This window comes from Furipterus horrens, unplaced genomic scaffold (assembly GCF_987537825.1).
Source record: "Furipterus horrens unplaced genomic scaffold, mFurHor1.1.pri manual_scaffold_13, whole genome shotgun sequence".
Lineage (NCBI taxonomy): Eukaryota > Metazoa > Chordata > Mammalia > Chiroptera > Furipteridae > Furipterus > Furipterus horrens.
In genome coordinates this window covers 54,508,134-54,521,453 of record NW_028327183.1, presented here as the reverse complement: position 1 = coordinate 54,521,453, position 13,320 = coordinate 54,508,134, and the positions used below count along the sequence as shown (strand labels likewise).

The following is a 13,320-nucleotide window of genomic DNA, read 5'->3' as shown; positions in this document are numbered from 1 at the left end:
CCACCCGTAATCACACACACACTCGATTCTGGGGTCGGTTTTCACATTTTTATTGGGGACCACAGGGGAGGGGACCTCCTTCCGGTCAGTGGAGGTGTTCACAGTTTCTTCAGCCACTCCAGGCTTGGGCCCTGGGGGTCCTGGGGGTGGCTGGGCACGTCGGGCATGTTCCCATCATCTCGGACGGGCACTGCAGGACAAGGGGGTGGGCCACTGAGACCAGCAGGTCTCCAGGGGCCCGAGAAAGGGCTGGTCTCCCAGTGGATGTTCAGAGGGAATTGCGCCCCCAGGGAGAGAAGACCGGAGCGGAAGGGTCAGAAAATCAGAGCTGCAGAGACAGCCAGGGAGGGAGACCCAGAGACTGGTCCGACCCCCGCTCACCTGGGTAGTTGTAGGGGGTGGCCTTGTTGATCATGGCGGCGTACTTGGTGTAGGGGCTGAAGAGGGGCACAGTTACAGCTGCGGAGAGACGGGGGTGAGGCCCGGGGCAGGTGGCTCCGGGAGGGGGTGGGGCCGACGCGGAACCCTGGCCAAGTGGGGGCAGGGGAGGAGGAGGTGCGGCACCTCCGGGACGCCCCTCTGCTCTGCAGAGCCCCTTGGCACCCCAGCATCCCCGTTTATCAGAAGGGTTTCTAATTGTTTGTTTTTTTTTTTGAGGTAGGCCTAGAAGCCAAACAGACATGTGGGACCTAGAGGACACAGAGGGGAGTAGGGACGGTCATGGAACTGGCGCACGGGAGTGTGGAGGCGGTCATGCAGCACCCTGGGGTGCGGGAGCGTCTTTGGGGTCGTTCCGGGGGAATCACGAACAAACAGGGAGAGCTTGTAGAAGGAGCAGTCCCTCTAGGGCGGGGGCCAGGAGTCCTGGGCGGCGGGGCGTACAAAGGAACGTCCTAGGCACCGACACGCATGTAAGAGCCACACGTGTAATTTTACATTTGCTAATAGCCAGCCACATGATATTTAAAGCGTACGAGTTAATTTTCTAAGTGTATTCTCCCTGGTATATCCGAAGCATGGTTTCAACACACCCTGAGGAAAACAGACATTTTATCTACCTTCTGTCTTATTAAGTCTTTGAAGTCCGGTGTGTACCTCACACTGGGTGTAACGCTTAGCATTTCTAGTGCTCCGTGGCCAGCGCGGCCTCGGGGACAGATGTCTCCTGAGGACCTTACCCGACGACCTGCCGACCAGCAGTGCTGGCAACACGCGGGGACTTGCGAGAACGCAGTGTCCCAGCAGGGCCCCCCCAGCCCTCCCGAAGCGGGGCCTGCATTTGAAGAACCCCTCCCCCGTAACCCGTCACACATACAGTGACCCCCGTGCGCATTCAAGTGTGAGTAACCCTGTCCCAGCGCAGAGGCTCTCTCCCTGGGCGGCTGTGACGGCCAGTGAGGAGGCTGCGGACGTTTATCGTTACTTATCGCTTAGGGGTTTTAGTGCGCAGCCAGGACTGGGAGCCTCTTCTTGAGGGGGATCATGAACACCTTGGGGTGGGGAGGGGTGGGGGTAGGCCAGGGGACGTCGTGAGGGTGCTGACACACTGGTGGGGACACAGAACGTAGAGGACGGCCAGGGGGCCTTCGGGGAAGGACGGGACCTTGGGGGCGGGTGGGGAAGGTAAGGCTGGGACGCCGGTCGGGGAGATAGGCGCGTTCGCGCTCACGCACCGAGGCCCGCGATGGAGAAGGACGCGACCAGCACCGGCTCCTTGGCCCAGGCATTTTTGAGGAAGGCGGCGAGTCCTGCGGGGGTGGGCGGGGACGGTCACTCCAGCAAGGGATGCCCCTGGTGACCTCTAATCGTCTCACGGCCCCCGCGCCCTGGAGAAGCCCTCTCGTGACCTTGGCGTCCCCCTGCGGCCCCAACCCGACAGCTTCCACGGGGGCACCGCCGCGCCCAGGCCCCGTACCGCCCTGTTGCGCCCCTCACCCCGCGAGCCGCAGGCACCGGAACTTACTCCCAGCCATCTTGGTCTCGGCGGCAGCGGCGGCAGCGAGGCCTCGCAGCACCCTGGGTATTGTGGTCCCGGCACCGGAGGCAGTGCTAAGTCTGCGCGTGCGCACTGTCACAGAACAGCCGTCCGAAGAGCGGGAGGGGGACGCGAAGTGCTCAGGGAGTTGTGGTCCCTGCACGTGAGTATCCGCTGAGTCCGCGCGTGCGCACTGTCACAGAACAGCCGTCCAAGGAGCAAGGGGGGGGGAACGACGCGAAGCGCTCTGGGAGTTGTGGTCCCTGCTCGTGAGTAGCCCCTGACTCCGCGCGTGCGCACTGTTACAGGACAGCGGTCCAAGGAGCCGGAGGGGTGCGCGAAGCACTCTGGGAGTTGTGGTCCCTGCACCTGAGTATCCGCTTAGTCCGCGCGTGTGCCCTGCCGCAGGCCCGAAGTCCTTGGCGGCGGCAGGACAGAAGATGCTGGTCGTGATTTAAGTGTAAGCCTGCCTCGGCACGCCTGCCACCTCCCTCTCCTCTCTCTCAGCGTAGAAATTGATTTACAGGAGTAACTTCTACTGCCCAGCCATTCTGCTGCAACTCACTTAAGGCGGAATGCTACAGTCTTCATGTCACAGTTTACTTATGAAAGCCCATTTTACAGACGAGGAAACAGGCTGGAGACGACAAATGACTGAGCCATCATTTGAGGTCTCGGCTCCAAATCAGCTCGCCCTGAAGCCCTAACTCTCACCACAGAGGGATCAGAGGCCTTCTGTGAACTCGCACAGTGCCCTATGGGACCGCCATTATAACGCACATCCGTTATTTTTAAAACTGACTTGATCTGCATCTGTCTTTCCATCAGACTGGGAGCTGCTGGAGGGCAGTAATGGGGTCTGACTCCTCTCTGTGCCCCAGAATCGCGCAGCGGGGCCTGGCACATAACCGGTGCTAAATGTTCTTAAAGTTTAATTAATGAACATAACGGGTTATTGACTGCCCCAATTCCAACTTTTCCCACAGCACCACGGGGCTGTGACACAGTCCCCCAGGAGCCCCCGCCTCGCTCCCCTCCCCAAACAAGTCTCTGACTCTGACTTTCTGATGTTGCCTCACTTCCTGGGAGTTGAGAGAGCACAGTTTGAGTACTGACTCCTGCTCCGTCTCCACCCAGACCTGCCCACCATGGCCCTGGTACTGATCCTGCTGCCGCTGACCCTCTGTGAGCCACCCCGCGCCCTCTCTTTGGGTCCCTGGCTGGGCTGGGGTGCAGAAAGACCGACTCCGGGGACCCAGAAACCTGGGGGGGGGGGCGGTGCTAGCAAGGGACAGGACTGCTGGGTCTCCCTGAGGGCAGGTGCAGAGTGATTAGGCAACATTCGCTAAGGGTTCAGAACTCTAGGCTAGATTAATGGGGCAGGACGGGGCCCAGACGCCTGGGTCTTAAAGCAAGAGGACACAGGGCCCCCGAATTCCCCAGTTCCTGGAAGAAGAGGAAGTTGGGGGCAGAATTCTCCAGCTCTTAAGGCAGGAGAGGGCTAGAGACCTGAACTCGTGGGGACAGGGAGTGTAAAATCCCAGGTTTTGATGTGGGTAGGGATGTGGAAGCCAGGACACCTGGGTTCCTGGGAAAGGAGGGCGCTGGGGCCCAGACTGCTGAACCCAGAGAGAAGAAACTGTGGGCTAAGATTACTATCTCCTGGAGAAAGTGGAGTCCAAGGGCCTCAACTCTACGGTACAGAGACAGAAGAGGGTCTTGGGTCCAGACTTCTGGCTTAAGTAGATGGGGATTGGAAGTCCGGATTGATGGCTACAGGGAAAGGAGTAAGTGTGGCCAAGATTCCTATTTCCTAGAGGAGGAAAGAGGGCCTGGAAGATTCCTGGGTTGCCAATGATGTGGGGCTGGGAGCAGCCTAGGGCTTTGACAAGACCAAGCCCCCTCAACCTTCTACAGGGCCCCTGTGTCACACGGACATCACTGGGACGCGTGAGTACATCCCCCGTCCATTCCCCTGTATGTTGCTGACACCTCTTTTGCAACTACTCAGATTTTATGTTTGGTGCCCACCGTCACCCCAGATTTCCTTATTTCTCTCCTGCCTCCTTTATTTCTTCCCTTCCATTCACTCCCTTTAGTGACCTGTATAGGTGAGTAGTGAAGACCATGATCTTTGGAGCTGAAGAGACCTAAGCAGGAACCCTACTTTCACCGTCTTATTCATTGATGACCATGAACAAACCACTGCATGCTAAGACTCAGTTTCCTTCTCTGTGAAATGGGCTGTTCTGGGGATTAAATGAAATCACATGTGTGAAACCCTTCGCCCAGAATTTGGCATAGCACAGGGCTCAAGAGACAGGATTTCAGGCAATGCTAATTATTCCCTCATTTGGAAAGTAGGGTCCCCCACCCTGAAGTAGCCCTGGTTTTCTTTTACCCGTAGATTTTCTGATAGTGAGATCACTTCTTCCTCGCAAACCTCCCCCACTCCACTCCAACTTCAAATAAGAACTACCAAGAGAACCATTAATGCCTATGCTATCGACTTAGTTTAAATTACTATGTTTAAACGATAAAGCTAATATATATTCATGGTTTTAAAAATTCAGTCATTACTGCAGGACATATAACAGCCTCTCTCTTCCCCTTCCTCTTATCTTCTGTAAATTTTCTGAATCCTTATGAAAAATTTCCAAGCATTCAAACACATGTATTTATATACTTCTTTGTTTCCTTGCCAAGGCAGAATTGTTTTTTCGTGACTCACAGTGTTCTACATCTCACATTTTCCCCTTTATAATCTCTCCTGGAGATTTGGAGATACGTCCGTGTCCTTTAGCTACTCCACCTTTTTTTTTTCTTTTAAACTGCTGTCTAGCGTTTGCCATTCTATGGCTGGATTCTAATCTATTTGACCTTCTTGTTGTATATTTAGGCTGTTTCCAATCTCCCCCCTCACAACCAGGGCTGGAGTGAGTGCTTCTGTATGCACTTTTTGTGCATATGTATGTGCGTTTATCTAGGTGCAGCTGTGGAATTATTGGGTCATTGGTCATGCGCATTGTGTATCTTTTATTTTTTTTTTAAAAGACTTTATTTATTTTTAGAGAGAGAGAAAAGAAGGGAGAAAGAGAGGGAGAGAAACATCAATGTGTGGCTGCCTCTTGTGCGCCACCAACTGGGGACCTGGCCTGCTACGCAGGCATGTGCCCTGACCGGGAATCAAACCAGTGACCCCTTGGTTCTTAGATCAGCACTGAATCCACTGAGCCACACCAGCCAGGGCCCATTGTGTATCTTGAAAGAAACTGACAAACTGCCTTCTTGAAAGGCATGCTCAAGTACGGCCGAAGTGTCTGTGCACTTCATCTTCACTCAAAATGAATATTAACCATTCTTTTAATCTTGACAATCTGAGAGTCAGAAATATCTTACCGTTGTTTTAATTTTTCTTAAATGATTACTCCTAAGGTTGAGTGATCCTCCCAACCACCTCCAAGTGTGTTTTGGTCACTTGGACTCCCTGTTCTGTGAATTGCCTGGTCATGTGTTCTGCCCAAATTTCAACTGGGGTGGCCCTTGGATTTACTCTTAATCTATGTGACTTATGAGTAAGTCATTCCAGCCGGTGTTGTTGTTACTTGTTATTTCCCATCCACAACTTGAAAATGTTGAAGGGGCCAAACTTACTAACCTTGTCCCTTCTGAATTTTTAGTTTATATTTTAGGACAACCTTCTCTGTCCCCAAGACAAATATATTTTCCTACATTTTCTTCTAATACTTTTGTTGTTTAAAAAACAATACATGTAGGTCTTTCATTAATCAGGGACTTGTTTTGGGAAAGGGTGTGAGGTAGAGATCCAACACCCCCCCCCCAAATAGATAGCAAGTTTGGCAACTATTGAAATATGTTAAATGTGTTACAAATATTCTGGAGAATAATTTAAAATCACAGATTTCTGGGATCCAACACGTTGACATCATGTTTAAAAACTCTGTGGGGAAGCTCTGGAGTTAATGCCTTGCCCCTGTGGTCCGCACCTTTGGGGATCCAGCACCTTCCTATTTCACAAAGAGGGAACTGAGGCTGAGAGAGGGACAGTGATTGTTCCAGGGGACTCTTCTCTCACCCCAGCTTCCCCTTCATGTCCTCAGGCACCCAGGAAGCCGAAGGACCCAGGCCACCCATTATTTCAGTCCCCCCAACCTCACACCCCAAGCCCTGGCTACCTGAGTTCAGGCCACCCATTTATTCTTTTCCCCCAAGCTCAGACCGCAAGCCCAGGCTACCCAGGTTCAGGCCACCCATTTATTCAGTCCCCCGAACCTCATACCCTAAGCCCTGGCTACCCAGGTTCAGGCCACCCACGTATTCAGTACCCCCAACCTCACACCCCAGTCCCAGGCCACCCATTTATTCAGTCCCCCCAACCTCATACCCCAAGCCCTGGCTACCCGAGTTCAGGCCACCCATTTATTCAGTCCCCCCAACCTCATACCCCAAGCCCTGGCTACCCAAGTTCAGGCCACCCATTTATTCAGTCCCCCCAACCTCATACCCCAAGCCCTGGCTACCCAGGTTCAGGCCACCCATGAATTCAGTACCCCCAACCTCACACCCCAGTCCCAGGCCACCCATTTATTCAGTCCCCCCAACCTCATACCCCAAGCCGTCGCTGGAGGTTCAGCCTGCTGCAGTTGTGACCCCCGGGATCAATGTGACCCTGACATGCCGGGCGCCCCGATTCGCCCGGAGGTTTGCACTCTTCAAGTCTGGAGAGACCGCCCCGGTGCTGTCCTGGGCTGGGTTCGCGAAGCTGGCGGAGTTCTTCCTGGAGGAGGTGACTGAGGCCCAAGGGGGGAGTTATTACTGCTGCTCCAGCAACTCGTGGTTGGTGAGGGGTGTCTGCTCCCACCCCAGCGATGCCTTGGAACTGCTGGTGACAGGTGAGGTCCTGGAGGGGAACAGGGAAGGGGAAGGGGCATAAGAGGGGGGTGAGGAAGGGGCAGGCTTGTACACCAACACAGAGCAAAGGGAGACAGAGGTTCTGAGAGAGACTGAGACAGAGATTCAGGGTGATTCTCAACCAGGGGCGTCCGTGCCCTGCTCAAGACAGCCCCTCACTCCATGCAGCAAAGAACGATGCACATTTACCCAAAATGTCACTGGTCCTGAGGGTGGGAAACCCTGGGGGAGACACACGACGGCAGGGAGAGAAAATCAGGGGACCCCGCCTCTGAGATCCAGGGAGAGAGAAACGCGGGGGCGGGGAGATAAAAACAGACACAGAGTTTGAGGCACCGGCTCAGAGGGGCCAGGAGACTCGGGGGGAGAGAGGGAGGACGCGGAGGCACGGGACGGCGCCCACCCTGCGGCCGGTCCTCCCCCTCGCAGCCCAGCTGCCGCGCCCGTCGCTGGTGGCGCTGCCCGGCGACACCCTGAGCCTGCGCTGCGCGGGCCGCATGCACAACATGAGCTTCGTGCTGTACCGCGCGGGCGAGGCGACGCCGCTGCAGTTCCGCGGGTCCGCGCAGCCCTGGGCCGACTTCCCGCTGCCGCGCGCGCGCGCCCCGGGCACCTACACCTGCTACTACCACACGCGCGCAGCGCCCTACGTGCTGTCGCCGCGCAGCCAGCCGCTGGTCGTCGGCCCCGCCGGTAAGGGGCCGCCCCCACCCCAGCCCCTGCGCCCTAGGACCGGGCGCCCCTCATCAACTAGGGGGAGCTGGGTCCCCAATGCACCGGGAGGGCGGAGCAGAGGCTGCGGCGCGGTGCTGACGGTCCCCCCCCCCCCGGCCCCCCAGGCTCCGGCCCCCCGGACTACACCAAGGGCAACCTGGTCCGCCTGGGGCTGGCCGGCCTCGTCCTCGCCTCCCTGGCCGCGCTGGTCCTTTGGGACTGGCGGAGCTCGCGCCGCGCCCCCGCGAGCGCCTGACCCCGAGCCCCGGAGCACTGGATCCGGACGCCGGCGGCTGAGAAGACCTCCCAGAGGGGCAGAGCAGCAGCAGGCTGCCCCGGCTGGCCTGGCCCTCCCAGGGGCCCCACGGCCCTCCCTCCTCCCAGCTTCCCAAGTATTGTCACCTTTGTCCCGCGCTGTCCCTTCCTCTGGGTTATTCTCCAGGTCCTCCCCGAGCTGCGGGAAGGCTTCCTAGCCAGGAGACCTGGGTTCAAATCCCAGGGCCGCTGCCCCACTTGCGACGCGAGGAAAGTGACCGTCCGCAGGCCTCCCTTGCCTTGGCTGTAACGCGGGTGCATTGCTAATACCCACTTCTTAGGACTTCCGTAGGGTTAAGTGGACATTACACGCGAAGCGTTTCCAACAGTGCCTGACCCGTAGTAAACGCTCAATAAACGTTATCTACTATATAACATATTTCTATCAAAGTCTCAGGACCGGAAGGAAGTGCTAGTCTTTTTTCCATTGCGCATGCTCCGGTTCACCTTTTAAGGAACTTATTGACGTCATTCCCTTCATGCCATCACACCTGGTCGCCAAGCAAACCCCTAACCGCCCCCTCAAACCTTCCCCAAGGGTAAACCGAGAGAGACCTAGCAGAGCCCTGGCCGGGTGGCTCAGCGGGTTGGAGTGTCGTCCCTTACACCAAAGGATTGCTGGTGGATTCTTGGCCAGGGCACATACTTAGGTTGCGGGTTCTGTCCCCTTTGGGGTGCGTGCAGGAGGCAACCCATCAGTGTTTCCCTCTCTCTCCCCCTTCCTCTCTCTCTCAAGTTAATGAACATATCCTTGAGGGAAGTTTAAGATTGGGAGATTTATAATATGAGTAAACGGTATAATAATAATGTTATTTCAACACTCAGTGCAAGATGAGGGTATTCGTGTGTGTGCTCAGGCAGCAGCATTGACCCGATGAAGAGATGAGGGGAGAGACTTCGAGTGGAACTTTCTGGGTTTGTTGTCGGTGCCAATGGGGGACCCTGGCAGAGCATATCCAGAGCGATCCCCAGTAGCACATGTGGATGTGGGAGATCAAGGGGGAGAAAGGGACCCAGGTTATGAAGAAGGAACCAGACCTGGCTGGGGCTTCCAAGTCGAGTTTGTACTTCAACTTGACTCCATCTATTCACTCACTTGCTTATTTTAATCATTCAGCCACTCCCCACGCCAGTATTCTCACAGCCATGTATTCATTTCTCCCTCCATTCACCAATGAATCAATGCCTTAATCCACTCACCCATTTATGTACTTATTCAGCATCCATCAATCAACCCATGCATTTATCTACCCCGAAGTAGCCTTTTCCCGGTGCCTAGCGCAAGGCCAAGTGCTGAATGAAGGCTTATTGAGCGAACAGCGGTCATAGTGTGAATTTCACTTTGTACCACTGACCACGTCTCCAAACCAGGCATGTTTGCCAGGCAGGTCACATGCTTCTCCAAATCATCACCGATGGCCCTCTTAGAGCATAACCTGGAACTTCAGGTGAGAGCCTGTGCACTTAGACTGTTGGGTTCCTTCCCCCTCGCCTCCCGTGGCTTCCTCTTTACAAAAACAACAATACACCACCACAGCCTCTTCCAGTTTGCTGAATCACGACTTCTGGGTGTTACTGGCATTGGCCTAGTCTCTCTCACTTTTAAATGAGGAAGAGACAGGGGAACGTTTGACATTTAACAGTTGCAAAGCAATTTATGGGTTTCGAGGCAGTGTTCCTTTTCCTTTCATTTGTCACCCGGAAAGGCTCAGAGTTCCCAAGATGTCCTAATGAGACTGTGACACAGCTGGCATGCTCTCTACTTTCATTTTAAAGAGAGGATTTTTTAAAAATTGATGAGAGAGAGAGAGAGAGAGAGAGAGAGAGAGAGAGAGAGAGAGAGAGAAGAAAACCTTGATTTGTTGTTCCACTTATTCATGCACTCATTGGTTGCTTCTTGTATGTGCCCTGACCAGGGATTGAACCAGCAACCTCAGTGTATTAGGATGATGCTCTAATCAATTGAGCTATCCAGCCAGGGCCAGGGCCTCTGCTTTCTATTCCCTCCTGCCTGGCTAACTGCTCACCTTCAGGTCTCAGGTTAGATGCTGTTGTCCCTGTAAACTTTTGCCTGACCCATCTGTGCTTCCCGAGTGCCTTATCACATCTGAACTGGGTACTTGGCACACTGCATCCTGATTCTCTGTCTCCTGGATCAGACCACAAGCTCCTCCCGAGGAACCAGTTTGTTTCATCTCTATATTCCCAAGGCCTGAACATGAGTCTTAGCAAACACGCCCCGTGTGACCGCATGAGCTCACCACACTGAGGATTACAAAGCAGGCTCCGTACCTGCCCTTCAATGGTGGGCAGAATAGTCATTCTCCTGAACGCAGGATGTCCCAGCTCCCAGAACCTGTGAGTGTTATATATGGTAAAGGGACTTCACAGATGTGACGGAATTAACAAACAAAAACTCTGAGACGCAGACAACAGTGTGGTGGTTACCAGAGGGAAAGGGGGGGTCGGGGGAGGCAGAAAAGGGTAAAGGGGGTCAAATGCATGGGCGATAGTGGAGGCCTGACTTTGGTTGGTGAGCACACCATACAGTATACAGATGATACATATATGATTGTACACACTGAAACTCACATAATGTTATTAACCAATGTACCCCAATAGATTTAATAAAATTAATTTTAAAATTAGGAAAAATAGATGGGAACTGAGGTCAGTGTGAGGCAGGGTCACAGGCCAAGAGATGCATGTGGCTCTGGACGCTGAAAAAGACAAGGAATTGGAATCCCCCTGGAGCCTCTGAAAGAACCCAGCCTGCCGACTCACTGGGGACTTCTGACCTCCAGAATGGAAAGACAAAACATTTATGTGGTTTTAGGCCACTTAGTTTGTGACAACTCATTACAAACCCAGGCATCCTCACCCTCCGGGCTTCCACCTTTGTCCTGTACCTCCTCCCCCCAGGTTCTCATTCATCCACTTATCACTTAAGGGTCCATGTGCCAGCACCATACCAGGTGCTGGGGACACTGTGGGGAGTAACAGCAAACACCCTACTCTCATGAAGCTCAAGGAGAAACCAACTTACTCCTCACTGAACTGATTAGGGAGCACTTTAACCTGCTGCAACAAAGACACCCAAGAGCCCTGGCTGGTGTGGCTCAGGGGATTCAGTGCTGGCCTATGAACCAGAAAAGGGTGCTGGTTTGATTCCCAGTCAGGGCGCATGCCTGATTTGCGGGCCAGGTCCCCAGTTGGGGGCATGCGAGAGGCAACCAGATTTCTCTCCCTCTCTTTCTCCCTCCCTTCCCCTCACTCTAAAAAAAAATAAAATAAAATCTTAAAAAGAAAACAATTGCTATTTTTTAAAAAGACGCCCAAGAAAAAAAGCTATACCTAATTTCATTTCTCTCTCACTTAACAGCTTTGCTTTTTTAAAAAAAATTATTGATTCATTTTTTTGGAGAGAGAAACATCAATCTGTTGTTCCACTGATTCATGCATTCACTGGTTGATTTTTTTGTGCTCTGACCAGGGATTGAACTGCCAACCTTTGTGTATCAGGATGATGCTCTAACCAACTGAGCTACCTCCCCAGGGCACAACAGCTTTGCTTTTATAAAAAATGTAGCTTTGATGTCTGTTTCTGAGACAGTAGGAAAGGAGAAAGATGGACAGGGAGAAAGAAAGAGTGGGGAGAGAGGGAGGGAGAGAGGGAAGGAGGAGGGAGGGGAGAGGAGCTCACACAATATTTAAGAGTAGGACCCATAGTTTGAATCTGTCTCTTCTGTCCACATCCTATGGGCCAGAACTTAACTCGTGGTCAGATATAGCGGCAAAGGTGGCTGCGGAAAGATGGGCTCTAGCATGTGCCCTTCTAATATGGGAAGGGCTTTTCTATCACCTAAAGGAAGAAGGGAAGTTTGGATGCTGGGAGACCCTTAGCTCTGTCCACCGTTGCAACCAACCTGCAGTACAATGTGAAACAGAAGTGCTAAGAGCAAACCGTTTGGTTTCTAATCTTAGGGAAATAGCACCCTGTCACATTCGCCATTAGGCATGTTGCTGAACGTAGGTGTTTTGTTTTGTTTTGTTTTGCAGATTTTATCAGGTTGACACAATTCCTCTCTCTTCCTAGTTTGCTGAGAATTTTTATTACACGGGGATGTTGGGTTCTGCCAAATATCTTTGCTGCACCTATTGAGATGTTTATAATGTCTGTTCGTTTGTGAATTACATTGACTGATGTTCTAAAATGTTAACGGTTTTAGATATTGTTGGGTTCACATACTACAACTTTGATAAAAAGAGAGAGGAGGTGTTCGAAGCCTGTGCCGGGAGGGTTTGAACTAATGAGGGAGATCTCTGGTCGCTTGGCTGAAGGAGCTGATGTGAGATTTGAAAGCTGAGCAAACGTGGCCTAGGTGACGAGGGGCTGCGAGGGTGTTCTAGGGAGAGGGAACAGCGCTGACAAAAGCCTTGTGGGCGAGGACAGTAAGGGGACGGTGCTGGGGGACTAAAAGGTGTGCGCCACTGCCACCTCGTGGTCGCGTCTTTTTCCCAGCCCAGGGCTGAGATTCTGAACTCGCTGCTGGTCTGCACGGGATGCATGGTCAGGGTCGCTGAAAAGGCAACTGTAGAGATGAGAGAAATGCAGGAAGAGGGCGCTGAGGTGTCACTCAGGTTGCATTATAACAACGCCTGTGCTGGGCATTTGCTATTCAGAGGGAATCCTGACAGCTGTGGTCCTGGCTCTCAAAGAGATTACAGTCTGAGAAGGATTTCCTGCAGAAGCCTTAGATGAAATTCCCCATAGGACCACATGCCCTTTAACAGGCATTAAGTATGTATTTACCTTTTCATGCTATTGAGCGTCCTTATAGTCATTACTGTGAACTCTGTATCTGATAAATTGCTTGCCTCCATTTCATTTAGCTCTTCTTCTAGGGACTATGCTTGTTTATTTGGGGCCTGTTTCTTTGTCTAGCCATTTTGGCTGTCTCTTTGTGCTTGTTTCTATGTATTAGGTAGATCTACAAAGAATCCGGGGCAGGCCTAAGTCACATACGGCCTGTGACTGGCCCTGGGCAACCCATTTGGAGCTATCAGCAATCCCCAGCGTGTGGCGCCTTCTGCTGGGCCTGGGTACATGTGGAAAGGACTAATCTGTACACTGAGGCCAGCTTTTAGCAGCACTGGGCCCAGGGGAGGTCAGCTCAAGCCTCAAAGCACCCAGAGATCTGCCTCCACCTGCAAGCTGCCTGTTAGGCTTAGTTACTAAAAGAACTTCCAGCTTTACTCTGCAGGGCTTAGGCTCCCCAGGGTGAGGCAAGAAGGATTCCTGTAGGCGGGGCAATTGCTTCCTCCCAGGCTGATGCCCCATAGAGGGGCGTGCTCTGCCCAGGAAAGATGGCTTATGCAGTACG

At 53.2% G+C, this 13,320-nt stretch overlaps 2 protein-coding genes across 2 annotated transcripts; one reads left to right on the top strand and one right to left on the bottom strand.

Moving 5' to 3' along the window:
* Positions 1–26: 26 nt before the first annotated feature.
* NDUFA3 (NADH:ubiquinone oxidoreductase subunit A3) lies at positions 27–2,053 on the bottom strand. The gene is made up of 4 exons (XM_090261322.1): positions 1,964–2,053; positions 1,674–1,748; positions 382–459; positions 27–190 (listed from the first exon to the last, which is right to left on the bottom strand). The coding sequence occupies exons 1-4, from the start codon at positions 1,971–1,973 to the stop codon at positions 99–101; spliced, it is 255 nt and encodes an 84-aa protein (XP_090117448.1). The 5' UTR covers positions 1,974–2,053; the 3' UTR covers positions 27–98.
* Positions 2,054–6,124: 4,071 nt separating this feature from the next.
* Positions 6,125–8,327, top strand: OSCAR (osteoclast associated Ig-like receptor). The gene is made up of 3 exons (XM_090261320.1): positions 6,125–6,888; positions 7,337–7,600; positions 7,747–8,327. The coding sequence occupies exons 1-3, from the start codon at positions 6,534–6,536 to the stop codon at positions 7,875–7,877; spliced, it is 750 nt and encodes a 249-aa protein (XP_090117446.1). The 5' UTR covers positions 6,125–6,533; the 3' UTR covers positions 7,878–8,327.
* The last annotated feature ends 4,993 nt before the right edge of the window (positions 8,328–13,320 follow it).

What these genes read in the sequence shown, in the direction of transcription:
- OSCAR (XM_090261320.1), top strand. Translation starts at nt 6,534, where the DNA reads ATGAATTCAGTACCCCCAACCTCACACCCCAGTCCCAGGCCACCCATT. An exon ending in CTTGGAACTGCTGGTGACAG is followed by an intron (nt 6,889 to 7,336) that starts GTGAGGTCCTGG and finishes TCCCCCTCGCAG; the next exon opens with CCCAGCTGCCGCGCCCGTCG. An exon ending in GCTGGTCGTCGGCCCCGCCG is followed by an intron (nt 7,601 to 7,746) that starts GTAAGGGGCCGC and finishes CCGGCCCCCCAG; the next exon opens with GCTCCGGCCCCCCGGACTAC.
- NDUFA3 (XM_090261322.1), bottom strand. An exon ending in CTTCTCCATCGCGGGCCTCG is followed by an intron (nt 460 to 1,673) that starts GTGCGTGAGCGC and finishes GTCTCTCCGCAG; the next exon opens with CTGTAACTGTGCCCCTCTTC. An exon ending in CACCCCCTACAACTACCCAG is followed by an intron (nt 191 to 381) that starts GTGAGCGGGGGT and finishes CTTGTCCTGCAG; the next exon opens with TGCCCGTCCGAGATGATGGG.